Raw genomic sequence first — 21,833 nt, forward strand, 5'->3', positions numbered from 1 at the left:
GTTACTTACAATATAAGCCTATATATCAATGTGGTATGAAGATACCCTGCTTATCATGTGTGCTAGTCCCATAAACAGTGTAAATTTTTAAAGAAGCTGACTTACAAGCATCTTCGCTAGCCAAGGGTTACGATCCACTCCCGCTCTCTTCACCCTTGGCAGATTGAGATAATATTTCTGAGACACAAGGTAAGGATTTTTATTGGTTGCAGTAGAAACTCGCTGCATCCAATCAAAAAGCGCCTATAACATGATCACGTGTAAATGTAGAAAGTGTTTGTAAATAATTGCCACGTGTTTATTGTGCAACAAGTCTTTACATCACTAAACATACGACTATATTTAGTGACATTTTGAATGTTTTTAATCAACTAATGAAGTTCCTGTGTATGATTCATGCACAAATGCATGAATGTTGACGTATATTTTCGTTTCCGGCTTTACCAAGTGGGTAGAATCTAGACGCTACCGTGTTTTACCTCCAAATTGAAGAGTTCAAGTGCTACCATTGGTCAAGAATAATGTATTCGGAATGGGCGTGACTTTAATCTTCCGATAGATGGCGCAACATTGATATCACAAATGTTGGCTCAATCTGCCAAGGGTGAAGAGAGCGGGAGTGGATCGTAACCCTTGGCTAGCGAAGATGACTTACAAGGTGACAGCTACAAGACCCTGATGTGGTACATTATCCCATTTCAAATTTGATTACTTTTTTCTCTTACTTTTTACTACTACATGTATATGACTTGGCATCTGAGAGAAGAAGCAATTTATATACCATTTAAAGTCACTTTTTGAACACGAAAAAGATGTTTCCTAGTGTTAAAAATGGTTGCTTATATTGGCATTACAAGTTGTAATAAACTTTAGGCACTGCTACACTGGTCATTCATCTTTTGTGTGTACAACATGAGGGGGGAGTTCTTCCTCATAATTTCCAAAACAAAAAATTGAACCCCTATTGTTTTCAGAAACATACAGGAACAGTATTATTTTACAATAATAAATGATGCAATCTCAAGATTAATCAGAAGCAGCTGACAACACATTATGTTATTTCACTTTGGGGAAAAATCACTACCCTTTAGCAAATTTTTTCCCCCCCTTCCCAATTCTAAAAAAATGATTTTCCCTTCCCTTCCAAAACAATTTTTCTTTTTCCACTTCCCTTCTTTTCCAATATTTTTTTAAATGAGAAAGAAAATGATTTGTTGGGCCACACCAATTTGATTCCTTGTTCGACGGACCCGCCCGCACCTATTTTTTTCAAAACAGATTTTTTTTATTTTTATTATATTCCTGCTTCCCGCATCCGGAAATGAAATCATGTCCATTTCCCGCACCGTTTTTTTGTAAATAATATAGAAAGATCTCAACATTTGTTTTTTTTAAATCACAGTCTAGCCTTTATATAACGATTTTAAACCTATCAGCACCCCACAACACTGTAAATATCTGCGAGAATAATTGTTTCAGCATGAAACCAATTTATTCCAAGCGGGAGTGCTCCGATATAAATAGAAATACCAGTACAGAACAAAATGTTGGTTTCTTTCCCCATAACTTATATTCCCTATAAATAAATGTTCGTTGTTAAAATAAAGTACAAAGAACTTCTGAAGGATTTGCCTTCAACTGCAATTATAATGTATGGTTACGGTCATACCTGCTGAAGGTTTGTGCACCTGTCATTGTTGATTCACGGACCTGTTGTTCAGCAGTTATCGTTTGTTGATGTGGTTCAATGGTATTTTCCCGTTTGGAAATATAATTTAGATCGTTGGGTTTCCTGTTTGAATTGTGTACAATACTAAGTTGTGGTCCCTTATAGCTTGCTGGTTTGTCTTGATCAAAGCTCTGTGTAAAAGGCCGTACTTTGACCTCTGTTTGTTAATATTATCAGGTTGGGATCAACCCTCCCTCAGACAAGGACCTTGAAGGGGTCATTTTACCATGTTTACTGTTGTAGAAAAGAAAATAGAAATACTAAGGATTTGTACAGTGCTACTATACAAAACCTTTGACAACTTAGAATTTTTTACTCAAAAAGAGGAGAAATACATTATATTTTAAACAACTTTTCTAAAGGAGGGATGGTTCCACTTATTTTGAATAATATGTAACTTAAAGCAGAGACACATTGTATTATATGTCTCTGCTTAAAGTAAATGTGTTAACATGGTTAAAGTCCAGGAATATTACAAAATTCTTGGACATGTTTTGACCATTTAATACCAAATATTATAGTTCTTTGGGAAAATATAAGCCCTTTTGTACTTTAAGTGTTTTTACAAAAAAAATATATTATAACTTATTTTGACCCCTCATAAAAGGGATATTCACAACATAAAGGGGTTGTTCTGAACCTGATTATGACTTGGATGGAGAATTGTCTCATTGTCAGTCACACATACATAGACCAGATTTAATTATTCAATTATTTCTTGTTGAACAGGGAAAAATACTTCATAAATTAAAGAAATGTCAAGGTACAAGTGATAAATCAAGTTTTAATATAGTCAAAACCTACTATTTTATGTTTACAAAAAAAAATTATAATCACTCGCCTTTACTTTTTAAGCTTCGCCTCAAAAATTTGCAAATTAAATATTTTTTTATTAAAATTTTCAAATCGCTCGCTCGCCCCAATTTTTGGAGTCCAAAAATCCGTAGAACAAGAAATTAAATTGGTGTGGCCTTAAAATAAAATAATCATCTTGGCATTTTTCAGTATTTTTTTTCTCTGTCAACACAGAGACATATATAGTATACATGTCTCTGGTCAACATAATTTGTTTTTCAAAACAAAACAAAATTTAAAATTTTTGTATGCTGAACAAGACTTTTAAAAACCTCTGTCACAAGACGAGATACATCATGGAAAATAAATTTACATTCGATTAAAATACGAATAAGATTGCAGAATATTGTCTCATCTTTCGAAACCACTTTTATGTAAAATAATAAAGCTTTGAGATGTAACAACACGTGTTTTATGAACCACACTATTTATAGACTCAGCTGTCAATTTTGTCAATATCCGGTTCTATTTTAAATGAAATTGGACTTTCGTTTTGTCGACCGTAGTACATACTGCAGTACAGCCTTTCAATAAAAAGAAAGAAAACCCGTAGCACTACAGACTTATGAGAGTGTCTGAAACGATGACAAAAGACTCTGACTCAATCAGTAATGAAAGGTTGACTGTCAAACGGCAACGAGAAATAATAATTTACAGTCGTGCACCTGATGGCGACAATCAAAGTCTCGATTTCAGATTGTTTTACAAATATCCTTCTCACAACTCCAAAATATACGTACAATAACTACTTTTGTTCAAGTTAAGCCACTTTCATGACCGCAGGTCAAGTTTTCTAAATGTTTCAACTCAAAATGAAACTCTTGACCATGATTCCGCCATTTTGTTTTTCACGAGGTTTTTTTTCCCTCAACAATCTTTAAAAAAACATATTTCAACAGTGTTTTTACGCCCGATACTAAAATATCGAATGCATTTGATGTTTATCATAACATCTATGAAGCAACGGGGCCAAGAAACATGTTTAATCATTATTTTTACTGTTTGCACTGTGACCGTCTAAAAATAGAAATATTCGGCATCTACACCGGTGTGCCAAAAGGATACATTCGGCATCTACACCGGTGTGCCAAAAGGATACATTCCGCATCTACACCGGTGTGCCAAAAGGATACATTCGGCATCTACACCGGTGTGCCAAAAGGATACATTCGGCATGAAAGGGTTAAAGCAAATAAGTTCAAAGGGGAGTAACTCATAGAAAAAAATTGAATCGTAATTTCCTGTTGATATGCACATCTACATAGTTTGTCCTTATTATCTACCAAGTATCATAAAATTCTGTTGTGGGGGTTGGTATAATAAGGAACAGACAGACAAACAGTCAAGCAGATGGATACACAGACCAGAAAAATTATCTTAATATAATATCACACATGGGGCTTCAAACAACATGCCATGGATCATTTTATCCAATGCTTTAATTTTTTCTGTTAAATATGGGTTATGTAACATGTGCATTGGCGGATCCAGGGGGGGGGGGAGTCTTGGGGTTGCAACCCCCCCTTTTTTTTTGGCCGATCAATGCATTTTAATGGGGACATATAGTTGAAACCCCCCTTTTTAAAATGGCTGGATCCGCCCCTGATGTGTATGTGAGCCTCAGTCTGTGACTCGTCTAACATTTTGTCATTATCATGTCAGATTTATTTGTGAAATGAAATTTACTTAAGAGAATCAGACTGTCTCTGAAATTGTGTATAGAACCAGATTTGCTTATTTTAACAGGTCACATTTAGATCACGGTGAGTTTGTGTTGTAATTATGTTTTCTGTTTGAACAATGTACATTTTGTTAATTTACCCGTTCTAGAGTCAAGGACAGTTTTCATATCAGCTGCTGTTACAATGTTTTTTTTTTCAACTTGCAACCCAATTTTTTATCTTTTTGCGCTTATTTGCCATCTTTGAATCACAATATGACTTTCCTGCATGGGCCTCAGAGTAGCAATATCCCTGTATATTGATCCCTATGAAATATAAGATATTCATTACTCTGCAATTTAAATATACACAAAATAACTAAAAAGTATTGTATAAAAGTTTTATCACATTAGATTAAGGCAAACTACAGAAATAGGAAGAAAACTAAAAAAAATAGCAATTTTACCATTTGTCAAGGGGCATAACTTTAGATGATTAAAGTGACGCCCCCAATATTCAAACTTGATTGTGTTTAGTGGTAATAAGCATTGTATAACAGTTTACTAACATTTGGTTAAGGCAATCTAAAGTTAACTATAGTCACGAAGTGATCCGAACCAGCTAGGGAGGTTTGGGGGCATGCCCCCCCCAAGAAAATTTTGGAATATTAGTAAAATCCTGCATTCTGAGGTTACATTTTTGTGTATAAATCTTGTCAAAAATGTAGAGTTTTTTCTCCATATTATATGAAAAATTCTACTTTCCTTCAATAAAAATTTGTAAGGGTTCCGCGGAACCCAGTGTCTCGCCTACTTTTGCTGTAAATAGCAGGCTCAACAAAAGTCAGGAAAAAAATAAATAAAAATATTCCTCTTGATACTATTTTATGATTGTAAGAAACTTCTGTCCAAGTTTGGTAAAAATCTAGGATAGTTAATGAATCTTATAAATGTTTTGAAAACTTTAACTGCAGACTGTATGTAATGTTAACTGGAAGAAAATCTAAGTCCATTTAAAAGTAAAATACAGAAAAATGGAGTTATCTTTTTACAAAATTTACTTCTGGATACTATCTTATGATCATAAATAAGCTTCTGTCCAAGTTTGGTACAAACCAAGGATAGTTTAAGAAAGATGTTAAAATTTTAAAAACTTTAACCACAGAGTGAATGTAATGTTTCCCCGCAGAAAAACTAAGTCCATTTAACAGTAAAATATGGAAAAAATGGATTTATTTTTTTACAAAATTTACTTCTGGATACTATCTTATGATCATAAACAAGCTTCTGTCCAAGTTTGGTACAAACCCAGGATAGTTTAAGAAAGTTATTAAAATTCTAAAAACTTTAACCACAGAGTGAATGTCATGTTTCCCCGCAGAAAAAACTAAGTCCATTTATAAGTAAAATACGGAAAAAATGGAATTTTATTTTAAAAAATTTACTTCTGGATACTATCTAATATCATAAACAAGCTTCTGTCCAAGTTTGGGAGAAATCCAATATAGTTTAAGAAAGTTATTAAAATTTCAAAAACTTTAACCACAGAGTGAATATTTGTGGACGCCGCCGACGACGACGACGGAATGAAGGATCGCTTAGTCTCGCTTTTTCGACTAAAGTCGAAGGCTCGACAAAAACCTTCTCAAAACTGTTGACAAAACTGACTCCATTCTTTGAATTGAAGACAAACATGTAAATGTAAATTAAATGTATACATGTAGATATAAACCCCTTGCCATCACATATTGTTTATTCAAATTTGACTTTGGAAAGTTAAAGAAATCACCCTTTCTGATGCAGACCAAAAATAGAAGAAAGCTTATATCAATTGATTATATATTTATTCTTCATAATTTTTCATGATTTTTTTCAATTTGCTGAACAACTCCTATTCAGCAAGTTCATTTTCATCTTCACTTTCTTCACCACTGTCCTCATCCTCATCTGTACTGCAATCTTCTTCTTGGTTGATAACAATCATCTGAAAAAAATATATATTAAAACCTTGTAATATTAATCATTTCAATTTGATGTGGATGTACATCATGGTTGAATACAAGTAAACTGCGAGCTACTGCTCACTGATGATACCCTGCCGCAAGTGAATAATATTAATAGTGTAAAAATATGCAAGTGTTCGGTAAACAGGAAGTTGTCGAGTGATGAATCTGAAAACACATCACACGGTACAGCTGACTTATATTAATCCTGAAACCAAATTTCAGAAATCCTTGTATTGTATTTCCTGAGAAAAATGTGACGAAAATGTTCAACTTGGCTATCATGTGTAAAATCGTACAAGTGTTCGGTAAACAGGAAGTTGTCAAGTGATCAATCTGAAAACAATCACACAGTATAGCTGACTTAGATAAACCCTGAAACCAAATTACAGAAATCCTTGTATTGTACAATGTAGTTCCTATGAAAAATGTGACGAAAATTTTCAACTTGGCTATCATGTGTAAAATCATACAAGTGTTCGGTAAACAGGAAGTTGTCAAGTGATCAATCTGATAACGCATCACACAGTATAGCTGACTTAGATAAACCCTGAAACCAAATTACAGAAATCCTTGTATTGTAGTTCCTGAGAAAAATGTGACGAAAATTTCCAACTTGGCTATCATGTGTAAAATCATACAAGTGTTCGGTAAACAGGAAGTTGTCAAGTGATCAATCTGAAAATGCATCACACGGTATAACTGACTTAGATAAACCCTGAAGCCAAATTTCAGAATTCCTTGTATTGTAGTTCATGAGAAAAATGTGACGAAAATTTTCAACTTGGCTATCATGTGTAAAATCATACAAGTGTTCGGTAAACAGGAAGTTGTCAAGTGATCAATCTGAAAATGCATCACACGGTATAGCTGACTTAGATAAACCCTGAAACCAAATTTCAGAAATCCTTGTATTGTAGTTCCTGAGAAAAATGTGACGAAAGTTTCGTGGGACGGACGGACGGACTGATGGATAGACTGACGGACGGACGGACGGCCAGAAAGCGGTAAAACAGTATACCCCCCCTTTTTTAAAGCTGGGGTCCTTTTTTAAAGCGGGATTATAATTTAAAGCGGGGGTATAATAATTACAACAACTTTGGACTATAATAATTTGCATGATATATAGTAATTAGTTCTCTACAAAGAAAAATAATTTATGCTGTGTTGTGTATTAGAATTAAGATATTGCAGAAATTTATATCTTTGCTGGTTCTCATTCTTAAAAGTATTTATGTTTTTTTTTTAAATTACAAATATTTGAATGCTTTTATGAACTATGTGAGGCCAAAAAAAAAAATAGGTGTGTTTCCTGTTGCATGCCCCAAAAAATTAGGGTCGGTAGGTAGGTATTTTTTTTTTTTTTTTTTTACTGGCCTGCTTCGGTTGTTTTTTGTGTATTTTTATAATCAGTTTGTTATTCTTTCAGGTTATTTTCATCAGTTTATTGTATAAAGTATACAAGATATGAATAGTCCATGTTCAAAAGTTGCAGAAGACTTGGCCAGGACTTCCAGCTTATAAAATTTTCAAACTTTTCAGAACTGATACGCCATCTGTACGGGTCAGGCTATAGTCTAACTCAATCTGTATCACACAAATGCTTACTGTATTAAAATTTTATTTGAAATCAAATGTTTAAAAGATGCCATTCAAAGGCTATACTAAACAAAAACCGTTTCCGGAAAAAAAACGAAAAAAATCCGGATTTTTTTTTTTTTTTTTTTTTTCCGGGAAAAAAAGTTAGGGTCGGCCCCAAAAAATTAGGGTCGGTCGGGCGACCGGAAACACACCTATTTTTTTTTTTGGCCTTATGTATTTTAAATACAATAAATACCTGGATGTCTTGACCAGCAGCTGGTGTATCAATCTCATCATGACCAACCACAACAGTTTCTTGGTCGACTGTTTGTTTGGAGTGTCTCGGTTAACCGTGATGGTCTGGAATAGCCAACTCTCCTTCTTCTGTCTGAAGGGGTAATCTGAAACAGTACAAATTATTTAAAAAAAATAAACAGTGTTTGTCAGAAATTTTAATTAAGTTTACAATTATTCAGACTAATATGTAATCAAAGAGGAAACTTAAACTTATTAAAACTTTGTCTTGAAAGAGCTTAACAGCATGGGAGAAAATACGTAAGACATTAAGTAAGTGTTTTAAAAGGCATACAATGATACAGTGAACTGAGGACAGTAAGTATTGAAAATAAGTAAACAGGAATAAATTCAACTTTGAGCTAATATCATCCAATTTTTTCTGTCATGCAGACAAAACAATAATTTTGAATGAACAATTACCATCCAGCTTTGGGTCAAACTGCTCAACATTAGCAGTCTCAATTTCGACTTGGATCAAGTCCTTCAATGTGTCCGTCTTCAAATGACCCCGCCTCTTGCCTTTGCTGAGTTTGGTTCTGCTGAATGTAGTTTCGTTATTGACACTTGTTGGTGGTAGACTGAGCAGAGCATCTATAACAAGCTTTATATTGTCAAGGCCATCCCTGAATGTTTCAAACACAGATCCCCATGTCAAGGCACCATCTATAAGTCTGTTACTGTACCTAAAAAATTAATACACAAAATTGTAAATATTCAATATCAGATCATATGGATATTTTATTTTTAAAAATATTAAGATGTTCAAGGCAAAAAATTGGAGTAAATGAATACAGAGTTAGGAGTTGTTTACCCTATAGGTAACATTAAGCTAAATTAGGTTTTTATAGAATAGAGAATGGAAACATTGTGCCAAAAAGACAACAACCCAAACAATGAGCAGAAACATTAATTACCTTTGATATATTAAAGATTTCAAAATGGCCCACTCTGTGTTAATTAACTTCCTCTATATCCATGCCTGACCTTATTAAGGTGGACTTGAGATTTGTCTTTACAAGATGAATCTCATGGTCCCCATACTCTAAAATGACAAAAAAACTTATTCATTAAACATGTTAAAAAATGAGAAACATATTTTTGCTTGCACCATAAAACACAATTTGCTTATAGACTGAGATATTGATGATTACAGGTATTTATTTAATTACTTTAATATTATAACCTGTACAATCAGAGACAGTTATGCTATGACATATATGCAATTACAAGATAACTTACTTGGTTTGCATATTTTTAGAACTTCTGTAGTTGCTTTGATCTGTGCATGTCCATTATACAATGTTAGGTTCTGTTTCTGCAGAATCAAGGATAGTCTGTTCAAAGGTGATATGATTTCCTAAATGAAATGCAATTAATTAAAATTCAATATATATAAGTTCGTCATATACATGGAAATTTAAATATGCAGTTCATATTCACATTCATTATTTGTAAAGCAGTAATTACATTGTACATATAAGAGTAGTAACAATTGTCAAAAATCAAAACAGACATGTCAAGATAAAGAAAACCAAAAATCAATAAAGCAATCTTAAAAATATTTTGACTTCTAAATGTATGTTTTTAATAATGATTTATTATTCTACATGTATACCTTTAAATTTAACATGAATGTGACAACCGCTACATCAGTTAGAATTTTGGCAAGTCCTTCAGCTTTTTGGATTTTCATGTGAAGCACTTTCTAGGTGAGCTTTAAATCCCCTGTAACCTTTGATAATAACATTTATTGCTCTAAGCATGTGTGGCATCCAACGAGTTCCTCCTACACGGGTTGGAAGTATTTTCGTCATGTTAAGTGCACTGAAAGCTCGTTTTAAGGCTTTCTTCTGTTTGGGACCTCTGCGGTACAAGTAGTAAAGACCTGTAAAATAGTTATTTGAAAATTTGACTTACAAATGTAAGACATCTTCTGTAAGACAAATTTATGTAAATAAATTTACATGATTAATAAATAAGGGTACAATGTATGCCATGGTGTATATGTATAAATTTTTGACATTAAATTGCTATACATCAATGCATGACATACATTGCATATGCATACATGTAAAATATAATAAGCTAAATGCATTTGAATTGAATGAACTAGGACTTTTTAATCATGATAATTATTAATTGTTTTATTGCCAAACATAATAACTTACCAAGAAGAAGAGTTATGGTTTTATCATACAATTTAGATGACTTAATAGCATCCTTAAAGCTTAACTCAACTCTGTGAGCCAAGCAATGTGTAACAACTATTTCTGGGTTTTCTCTTTTCATCAAAGCAGCCACACCATTTCTTATACCTGAAAAAAATATGTCTTTAAAACAAACTATTTTTGTAACATTACATTGACATTGTACATTAAATTAATTTTAATCATATACTGTAAAAATGTTTTAATTCCTTTATCATGTTTAGAATTTTTTCAAATTCTATATGTTTACCACGGTCCATGTTTACTTTAAATCAATATGAAGGTCTAGATTGAGGTTCTTTCATTTTAATACACGTTTCAGTATAATATTCTTTTAATTTTTTAGGTCATTTGTCTTTTCTTTATACCCATTATTTTGTATTCTTTATATTATATGAACATGATGAATGAAGAATTTCATGTTTATAAACTAGTACGTACATACACTGTCACACATATAGCTACAGAGAACATATACATATTTGCTACGCACCAAGCACATGTGAAAATAAATAACTGTATCTACACCTCATTATTTTATCTATATGGATAAGAAAATGTGGCATGAGTCAGAGTGTCAATGAGACAACTCTCAATCCAAGTCACAAATTGTAAAAGTAAACCATTATAAGTCATAGTACAGTCTACAACATGGATACCATTTTTTCTACTGTAAATGTAAAAAAGAAGATGCGGTATAATAGCCAATGGGACAACTATCTACAAAAGACCAAAATGACACTGACAGTCATTAACAACTATAGGACACCGTACAGCCTTCAACAATGAGCAAAGCCAATTCCAACCCCATCCACATTGTATACATGTATTACATAATAAATAAATTAAAAAATAAATTTACCTTGCATGTTTGATGCACCGTCTGAGCAAAAGCCAATAAGTTTACTCCACAGTTGGTTGGTATTGTCCTCTGAATTTTCAAAGCAAACAGCTTTCATGTAATTAAATATGTCCTGAGATCCTGCAGATTCAGCAGTACCCAAATCTAAAAACTTTTCAATTATCTTTCCATTTTGGGCACTTCTTACCCACAATGACTCATATTCATCCCCCATGAAGTCAGATGACCCATCACAGGTGAGGCTCAGAAATGGTGTTTTTTTCAAAAGGTCTCTGGTCTCATTTCTGGAAACACTGGCTATATTTTTGACAAATTCACAGGCCTTTTTGTCATTCAGGTAGCTATTGCCAACATCAAGACCTTTAGCTTGATCCAGTTTACATATAACATTATAAGTTTAAAAGCTTAGATGATGTTTAGCAACAGCATGGGCATTACGAAAGAGAATGCTAAGTCTGTCATATTCAGTTTGTTTTATAGAGTTAATGGCCTTTGCAGCCAGTGAATTCTGAGGAAGTGGCCTCTCGGCAACAGATGTTGCACTGATGTGAGGCGAACTGACTTCATGATTTTGGATGGTGTCAATCCTAAAATTCGTACACCCAGATACGAATTTCCATCCCTTTCCCTGCTCCTTACAGTATGTACAATACATAACGGAATTCTCATTATCATACTTGAGCCAGGGACGACCGTCCATCCAATGGGTTTTGAACTCTCTGACGCGCTTGTCCTCGTATTTTTTCTTTGCTTCTGTAACTTGGTCGGAAGTGAGAGACAGTCTTTTTGGTGCCTTTCCAGGTCTCGCACTATCCGACCACCTCAACAATGAAGCCATGTAACGATGTTAAATTATGTGTGTACTTTTATCTTTCGATATGAAAACAAAACTGGCACCACTTCTTCATAAAATTAACGGTAACCAGTCACCGAGGTCGTCCTAATAACCAATCGTCTAAATACACAAGATGTCAAGCGGACAGTTACGAATTAATGTCTTCCGATGCAAAAATGAACATTTTTTTTTTATTTTCTGTTATGATTATATTTTATTTAGTTTATGCAACACAAATTAATCAATAACTACCGAAATTTGAAATTTTGAAAACACGTGGTACTGACCGTTTTTGCGCTTTTTTTTATTTATTTTCAACAATCGTTAATTAGGGAGACCGTAAAAACTGGTTTACGCTACTTTTGCAAGGAAGTGAGTATCAGTTTATTGATCTCGATGGCGTTGTATTGACACATTCGGCAGTTAACTTACGGTAACGATTAAAAAAGTGCACACAGATATGCACTAGACCGGTCGGTCGAGCTTAATTAAACTAGACACGGGCTTCGGGCTACCGCTTAACGTCGCAGACTGTGTTTATGTATTACATATTATTTTTTTCTCTCATTATTGGTTCATTTATCAGGCTGTAAGTTTTCTCTTTTGAATTGATTTACCTCGCCATTTCCAGGCTTTTTGTAGCTGACTGTGCGGTTTGGACTTTGCTCATTCTTGAAGGCTGTACTGTGACCTATAGTTGTTACTTTATGTGTCATTTGGTCCCTTATGGAGAGTTGTCTTATTGGCAATCATACCACATCTTCTTTTTTTTATAAACAAGGGTTAAACTTAAAGCACCTCCACTATGGCATGGGACATAAAATAAGTTTATGAGTATACATACATGTACGTAACATTTGTACATTTGTACATCTAGAATTATATCAAGGTTATAACAAAATGCACCCAAATTTTCTTTAGAAAAAGAGCAATAACCCTTCAAGTGTTGTCTGATTAAATTTCTTGTTAGAAAGCTTTTGACATGGTGAACAATTTTACTACTTTAGTTTTCCCAAAACTATAATTATATTATTTTATAGATATAACTTAAATGATATCTCTAGGTTGTTTTTTCCAAAGCAATGTCTCAAGAAACATATGTGCTTTAATAAAAATAAAGATTATAGCTAATTTCTTAATGCATGAAGGGCAAGACTTTTTTTACTTTGTTTGTATATTGTACAATAGTAATTTAGATAACATCCAATTGCTTTTAACCATTATATTTACAGGTTTAGGTTTGCCTATATTTATTGTATGAAGATGTCAGTCTTACGTTGTACAAAGCTTGGGTAAACGTTTCAAAATCAAAATTCTACTCTACAAGAAATTAGCTGTAAGATGAACATTAAACTACTGTCACTTACTGACTTAGCATGCTTAGGGAACACATAAAAAAAAATCAATGAAGGATAATAAACTTAATTCAAATAGTTTGGGGTGGGGGTAAAAATTGCTGCAATTTTTCTTTAATTGAAATGATTTTATACTTTCCTGTGGTCAATCTATTTTTCCCAAATTAAGTTAAGAGGAGAGTAAGGGGGTCAGTGTTTATCCTACATTGAACTTTTGATTTCGACCCTAATCATGCTAATTCTCAATTGTTGTCTTCTGCTTTTACCATATAAAATTGAGAAAGGAAATGGTGAATATATCAAAGCGACGACCACCCGACCATAGAGCAGACAACAGCTGAAGGTAACCAATGTGTATTCAATGTAGCGAGAATTCCCACACCCGTAGGTGTCCTTCAGCTGGCCCCTAAAATATGCATACTAGTACAGTGATAATGGATGTTCGAATTATACACAAGAAACTAAAATTTTAAATCATATATTTACTTAGCACAATTTTTTCTGTAATATACATTGTATGTTACCTGTTCTTTTACTTCTCTTACTTCTTGTAAGCATAACCAGATATGTCCACAGTGGTACATGTAGCATGCTGCATTATCTGATAGAAGAACAACGTCTTACTTTAAAGAAGTTGATATTTATAGTCATTATAAAATTCTCAAGAAGTGAAGCCACACACGACCAATCCTGTTTCACAGATTCTAAAACATGGGTGAAAATTGTATGCTGAAAAAGAAATGCACAAGACAATTTTTATAGATGTAAATTGATACTGAATTCATTCCAAATAAAAGACTACATGTACATTTATTTATATTCATTTCATAAGAATCTATTCCATTAGAATCTTAAATCAAGGATTTTTTTGTTTTTTATAGTCATGATAGTTAGTGTGATACATGTAAGAACACAATGAAAAATTATATAAAGTTCCAATTGATCATGTTTTATATATATAAACAAATTGCTAAACAGTCTCAAACTCAGAACAACCTTATACATGATTTACAAATAAGCATATTTTGGTTTTCCCGTTTGAATGATTTTACACAAGTAATTTTGGGGCCCTTCATAGCTTGTTGTTCGGTGTGAGCCAAGGCTCTTTGTTGAAGACTCCAGTTGGTATTACTTATTGTGCAAACAGAGCATATTGATTTACCTGAAAAAAACACATCTCAGTGATATCATAATCAACTCTCCTTCATTGGCATTGTCCACGGCTGGTTCGTGGATAGTCTGGCAACCTCCATGCAGTCTGAGGTCTGTCAATGCTGCGGCGTTATGTCTTCATTACATTCAGCGAGCTTTCGTACACTTTTATCCTGATTACATACAGGATTAAATCCCACATGAACAGATGAATGGGTTAAGACAGACTTATACTGCCCTTCATGTCTGGCAGGACCATCTCGTCTGCCATTTGTTATTGTTGTTGTGCAGACTACGCACCTTTTTTTAAACAGAGGTAACTAAGCAAGGGAGATAAACAATACGGTGAATGACGCGTTTCGATGACTTTACTTTAGTGAATAACATTTTTCAAATAAAAATTTCCAAACTTTTTATTCATTGAAAGAGAAGATATGTATCAACTGATACAAATATTATATATAAAAAAATGTGTGCTAGGCATCTGCTGTTTACAGAAAATCAAATATATCGTTGTTGACCTACTTCATGTACTTTCAATGCCATTACACTGTTGTATATATGCGGACGGCGAATGCATTCAACCTATTTTTTTCAAGACAAATATGGCATACATCGATGTAATACTATGGTTTTGTCACTTTTATAAATGATTACAAAGTTCCCAAAATTTCACCATATTCCGTGCTTATCAGTTTTTATTTGATTTGCCTCTTACACGGACCTGTACTTAAAAGGTCGTATTACCTCTCTAAAGAACAGCTTGCAGTCTTCAATCCTATTAATGGTAAAAAAAAAGGATAAATTTTGTAATTTAGACACTTTGGTAAATGTATACACAGATAAAGTCAGACGGAAGTAACTATTTTTGCGCCAGTTTTTGGGTTACACTAATGTCTGGACCGAATGACAGGACCGAATGACAGGACCGAATGACAGGACCAAATGAAAAATGCTAATAACTTTTTCATTTCTCAAAGGATTGATCTCAAATTTGAAATATAATAAGATTTCATCATTTGGTAAATAGATTTAAGAAAAAAAAAGAAAAAAAATTGTAAGAAACTTTAGAAAACGTGACATGACCAACTCTGAGAATGACAGGACCAAATAAAAATGCTAATAACTTTTTTATTTTTCAAAGGAATTATCTCAGATTTGAAATATAAAATGATATGTCATATTTTGAAACATTAATGTTATAAAAAATATAGATTTATTTTCAAAAACTTTCGAAAACGTGACATGACCATCGCTGACTGACATGACCAACCTCGACAATGACAGGACCAGATGAAATTGCTAATTTCTCTTTCATTTCTCAATTTTTTCCCCTGATATTTGAAATATAATAAGATTTTATTATTTGATAAATAGATTTAAGAAAAAAATTAAAGAAATATGTAAGAAACTTTAGAAAACGTGACATGACCAACTCTGATAATGACAGGACCAACTTCGACAATGACAGGACCAAATGAAAATGCTAATAACTTTTATTTTTTTAAAAGAATTATCTCAGATTTGAAACATAAAATTATATGTCACATTTTGAAACATAAATGTTATAAAAAATATAGATTTATTTTCAAAAACTTTCAAAAACGTGACATGACCATCGCTGACTGACATGACCAACCTAGACAATGATAGGACCAGATGAAATTGCTAATTATTCTTTTATTTCTCAGAATATTTCTCTGAAATTTAAAATGTGTGAAGGTTATACCATTTTATATATAAATATAAGAAAAAGGTATAAAAAGCTTGCTGAAATGTGACCTGGTTAACGTTGTCAATGACAGGACAATCCTCGACAATTAATGACAGGACCAAATAAAAATGATATTAAAATTATGCATAACATTTGTTAGAATAATCCTCTCAAATTTGAAATAATGACAATTTAGACCATTTCGCACATCATATAAGAAAAATATAGAAAAAAAAACGTATTGAAAGCTTGCGGTTGTGTGACCTGACTAACATCGACTATGATCTGGCCGATGAAAAATCATAATTTCTTTTTTTTTTTACTGAAATTGTTCAACTCTGATCCATAATTAGTAAGATATATCTTATAAATTCAGGAAAGTATATTTTTTGGTGGTTTAAAATCTTGACCTAGCTACTAAACGTATGTTGGCGGAGAGTCACAGGACATGCAGAATCACAGAACAAAAAGACACGAATGAAATATCTATATGTTATTACATATAATCATTTTATAGTTTAAGAGATAGTTCATTAAACCAGAGACATATAATACATGTCTCTGATTAAACTATAGATAAATTAAGATTTATTGAATTATCATCATAATATTTCTTGACATCATGAAGCCCAATTTAAGCCACTTTGGAAAGGTATCAAACCTTTTAAAGTAGTCCGTGAAAATGTTTGCTTCAGTATATTTTATGAAAATATTTAAAACTACCAAGAAATCATGCATGCAAGGGTCGGGCATACTTCAAGAAATGTTTATTTGTTTATTATGAGGGGGAAAAAACTATCAAGATATACCCTACATATACTCAAGCATACATGGAAATAATTATTTACTGTTCTGAAAATATTAATAAAACAACGACATGAACTATTGTGTGATTTTAATTACTGTCATCACAATCTTTATTGGATTTATCAACTTATTTATGGCTTATGTCACACCTTTTGTTTGTTACGTACCTTATAATTGTTTTCAGACGTGTCAGATTATGACCGGTAATCATGCAATATACAAAATATTCTGAATGAATGAATGAATGAACTTTATTCTCATAAACCAAATACATATTTGTCGAGAAGATATTACAATAATAGATATAACATATATAAGATATATTTTTTAGAAATAAAAAGTAAATTTTAGCAAATTCATCTGGTCCTGTCATTGTCGAGGTTGGCCATGTCAGACAGCGATGGTCATGTCACGTTTAAACTTTTATGTTTCAAAATATGACATATCATTTTATATTTAAAATCTGAGAGAATTCCTTTGAAAAATAAAAAAAAGTTATTAGCATTTTTATTTTGGTCTGTCATTGTCGAAGTTGGTCCTGTCATTATCAGAGTTGGTCATGTCACGTTTTCTTATGTTTCTTACAATTTTTTTCTTTTTATTTCTTAAATCTATTTATCAAATGATAAAATCTTATTATATTTCAAATTTCAGAAAAATATTTGGGAAATAAAAGAGCAATTAGCAATTTCATCTGGTCCTGTCATTGTCTAGGTTGGTCATGACAGTCAGCGATGGTCATGTCACGTTTTTGAAAATAAATCTATATTTTTTATAACATTTATGTTTCAAAATGTGACATATCCTTTTATGTTTCAAATCTGAGATAATTCTTTTAAAAAAATAAAAGTTATTAGCATTTTCATTTGGTCCTGTCATTGTCGAAGTTGGTCCTGTCATTATCAGAGTTGGTCATGTCACGTTTTCTAAAGTTTCTTACATATTTCTTTAATTTTTTTCTTAAATCTATTTATCAAATAATAAAATCTTATTATATTTCAAATATCAGGGGAAAAAAATGAGAAATGAAAGAGAAATTAGCAATTTCATCTGGTCCTGTCATTGTCGAGGTTGGTCATGTCAGTGAGCGATGGTCATGTCACGTTTTTGAAAGTTTTTGAAAATAAATCTATATTTTTTATAACATTAATGTTTCAAAATATGACATATCATTTTATATTTCAAATATGAGATAATTCCTTTGAAAAATAAAAAAGTTATTAGGATTTTTATTTGGTCCTGTCATTCTCGATGTTGGTCCTGTCATTATCAGAGTTGGTCATGTCACGTTTTCTAAAGTTTCTTACAAATTTTCTTTTTTTTTTTTCTTAAATCTATTTATCAAATGATGAAATCTTATTATATTTCAAATTTGAGATCAATCCATTGAGAAATGAAAAAGTTATTAGCATTTTTCATTTGGTCCTGTCATTCGGTCCTGTCATTCGGTCCAGTCATTAGTGTAACCCCCAGTTTTTTTCTATTGAGTCATATTTTCCTCCTTTCTGGGAGCACCCGAAGAGTTGTCACAAACCAGTTTAAGGGAGCTACCATTTGATTTTTATGGGGGGCTAGGATGAAAAATTGTGTCCTGCCTTTTTTTTATTTGTAATCTCTGTCCTGCCTTTTTATTTTTCAGTCTATTCGGTCCTGCCTTTTTTTATCTTAGCTTAATTATCCTGACTTTTTTACAACAATTGTCATCCTGCCTTTTTTTTTTGGCCAAGTTACTCATCCTGCCTTTTTTTTTTACTCAAAATCCTGCCCTGCCTTTTTTTTTTTTAAATTTCATCCTAGCCCCCCCCCCCCCCCCCCCCCCCCCCCCCCCCCCTAAAAATCAAATGGTAGCTCCCTAAGCTATTGTGCATAAAACTTTTCGAAGAGACACGTTTAAATCATCGTAAACACTTTAAACAGGTCGGGACCACTACCTTACAATATACTTACTTATATATCTCCCAATTGATACGATATTCCCGTGCTTGCATTTCCTATCATGATTTTCTTGATAGAGGGTTACTGCTCACAAGGAAGCTATTAAACCAAGAGTTCCAAATGGTGAAGTTGAAATCATCCCTTCGTAAATTTTACGGACGCCATCACGAGTTGGTTGACCGTTATGGAATAACCGTTTCACAAATGATATCGGATATGTTCCTTACGTCATAACTACAATCCCCTTCCCTTTCATGAATTTGACCTACCGAATTAGACTATTTACCGGATTTGTAATCACATAAGCAACACGACGGGTGCCGCATGTGGAGCAGGATCTGCTTACCCTTCCGGAGCACTTGAGATCACCCCTAGTTTTTGGTGGGGTTCGTGTTGTTTATTCTTTAGTTTTCTATGTTGTGTCATGTGTCCTATTGTTTTTCTGTTTGTCTTTTTCATTTTTAGCCATGCCGGCGTTGTCAGTTTGTTTTAGATTTACGAGTTTGACTGTCCCTTAGGTATCTTTCGTCCCTCTTTTACAATGTATATGGAAATGCATAAATTAGCATACTTATGTTCTCGCACATGTAATTGTTTATTTACATGTGTCGCAATTTATTTTTACCTAGTTTTTTTTACCAATCCAGTAAATGAGTCACAATGCATGATGGACAACTACGTGTTTACAATCAACCAAAACACGTGTTATTTACTGAAATACAACACATTTTTTCGTGCAATGCGGGATTCACAATTTCGCTTAGTTTTTTTATTTTGTGTATCCTCATTTATAGTTCGTGATATAAAGTATTCGTGTAATATTATTTGGATGGATACTATTACTTAAACAAGTAATTTGACCTTTATTACGAATATTTGTAATATAGACGAGTAGAAAGTATTATCTCCCTTTAATTGTTTCGACTATTACATCTATGTTTCGGCAGACATAGGCAAGTTAAAAAAAAAAAGGAAATTTATCAAATAAATAATCTTTATTGCAAAACATGAATTCCTGGCGGGTTAAAATGCAAACATATTAGTACAGATAAACAAAGCAAATAAAATTAACAAAATGTAACACTTCTTTCCGTTATGATCTAACAATAAAAGGTTACATGCAGCATATTTCACTATCTGAATTGATATTGTCAGTATCTGACCATCTTCGCTAGCCAAGGGTTACGATCCACTCCCGCTCTCTTCACCCTTGGCAGATTGAGCCAACATTTGTGATATCAATGTTGCGCCATCTATCGGAAGATTAAAGTCACGCCCATTCCGAATACATTATTCTTGACCAATGGTAGCACTTGAACTCTTCAATTTGGAGGTAAAACACGGTAGCGTCTAGATTCTACCCACTTGGTAAAGCCGGAAACGAAAATATACGTCAACATTCATGCATTTGTGCATGAATCATACACAGGAACTTCATTAGTTGATTAAAAACATTCAAAATGTCACTAAATATAGTCGTATGTTTAGTGATGTAAAGACTTGTTGCACAATAAACACGTGGCAATTATTTACAAACACTTTCTACATTTACACGTGATCATGTTATAGGCGCTTTTTGATTGGATGCAGCGAGTTTCTACTGCAACCAATAAAAATCCTTACCTTGTGTCTCCGAAATATTATCTCAATCTGCCAAGGGTGAAGAGAGCGGGAGTGGATCGTAACCCTTGGCTAGCGAAGATGGTATCTGACAGGTCGCAAGGAAAAATTAACGGAAAAGGTTTATACCTATATACCGACTGTACCTCTTGAGGTGGTTTGAAAAAGATTCTTATTTGAATCGATTATTTTTTGGTGTAAACGTTTAGATTGATTGCGACGGTGAATGTTATAGTTAGATATGGAAATAAAGGTCAGATCGGTGCTTTTTATGTTATAGTGTAAACGCACTGGATTAACTAAGACGATCTTGCTTGTGCAATGTAAACGCGAACTGGTCATTTTAAGATCAATTCAAATAAAGATCGCTCCAATTTCGTTGCCAGTGTAAATGGGGTGTAAGAGAAATTGGTTATCAGAGATTTAAAAAAAAAAGACTTCTGTTGTTCACGATTTAAAAAAAGATAAATGCATAACATAATGGTTTGGTTTCGGAAAATATGATAAGCCGTGTTTGATTTATAGTGTTTCAACAAAATACTTTAATAATTTCTCGTTACATTGAAGGTTGGTGACCTTCTGCTGTTGTTTTTTCTATGGTCGGGTTGTTGTCTCTTTGATACATTCCCCATTTCCATTCTCAATTTTATTTAAAAGAATACACGACATAGGTCGTCAGTCAGCTTTTATCAATGTAGGATTTTAAACAATTACACATGCAAATTACCTCAAGTATATGAAGGTTATAATTAAACATAATTTAACATCAAATATCTATCATCATTACCATATTCTCCGGATTAAATATCTTATTAAGACAAAAACTGACGAGGTAAGGACTGTCACAGGAATATGTTGAGGGTATAAACTAGATCTTTTTTTTTAATTTTAATTTAATCATAAATAAACGGATAACTCTTCTAATATTATGATAAAATTGAGAATGGAAATTAGGGAATATTTCGAAGAGACAACAAGCAGAGAACAGCCGAAGGCCACCAATGGGTCTTCAACCGTCAGCGAGAAAATTCCCGGTGCACCCGGAGGTGGTCCTCGACTGGCCCTTAATACAAAATTGTACTAGTTCAGTGAAAATGGACGTCACACTAAACTCCAAAATATACAAATGTAGTAAAATTAAAAATATACAAGACTATCAAAGGCCAGAGGCTACAAAATCCCATGCGGTTCCAGTTCCGATCAGCATACTACTCTACAGTA

The 21,833-nt window shown here is 33.0% G+C and overlaps 1 protein-coding gene and 1 long non-coding RNA gene across 6 annotated transcripts; both read right to left on the bottom strand.

Annotated features, from left to right (window-relative positions):
- Window positions 1-4,483: 4,483 nt before the first annotated feature.
- LOC139529136 (uncharacterized) lies at window positions 4,484-14,724 on the bottom strand. The gene is made up of 3 exons (XR_011665763.1): window positions 14,547-14,724; window positions 13,909-14,113; window positions 4,484-4,571 (listed from the first exon to the last, which is right to left on the bottom strand). It is a non-coding gene; the product is annotated as an uncharacterized lncRNA (long non-coding RNA).
- On the bottom strand, window positions 5,890-12,349 carry LOC139529129 (uncharacterized). 5 transcript variants are annotated; one of them, XR_011665755.1, is made up of 8 exons: window positions 11,195-12,349; window positions 10,294-10,440; window positions 9,741-10,010; window positions 9,365-9,482; window positions 9,040-9,167; window positions 8,546-8,808; window positions 8,085-8,229; window positions 5,890-6,228 (listed from the first exon to the last, which is right to left on the bottom strand). XR_011665755.1 is itself a non-coding variant. In XM_071325453.1 (7 exons), the coding sequence occupies exons 4-7, from the start codon at window positions 9,373-9,375 to the stop codon at window positions 6,225-6,227; spliced, it is 423 nt and encodes a 140-aa protein (XP_071181554.1). In that variant the 5' UTR covers window positions 9,376-9,482; window positions 9,741-10,010; window positions 10,294-10,440; window positions 11,195-12,342; the 3' UTR covers window positions 5,890-6,224. The 5 variants fall into 5 exon arrangements, 2 of the variants coding, with proteins under 2 accessions (XP_071181554.1, XP_071181555.1); XR_011665756.1 differs by lacking the exon at window positions 9,040-9,167; XR_011665757.1 differs by lacking the exon at window positions 8,085-8,229.
- Window positions 14,725-21,833: the final 7,109 nt, after the last annotated feature.

This window comes from Mytilus edulis, chromosome 6, assembly GCF_963676685.1.
Source record: "Mytilus edulis chromosome 6, xbMytEdul2.2, whole genome shotgun sequence".
Classification (NCBI taxonomy): Eukaryota; Metazoa; Mollusca; class Bivalvia; order Mytilida; family Mytilidae; genus Mytilus; species Mytilus edulis.

Bases quoted from the DNA above. Each gene is read 5' to 3' on its own strand.
- LOC139529129 (XM_071325453.1), bottom strand. The intron at 8,230-8,545 runs GTAATTGTTCAT...GTACTGTTTCAG, and splicing joins GTTTGACCCAAAGCTGGATG to ATTACCCCTTCAGACAGAAG.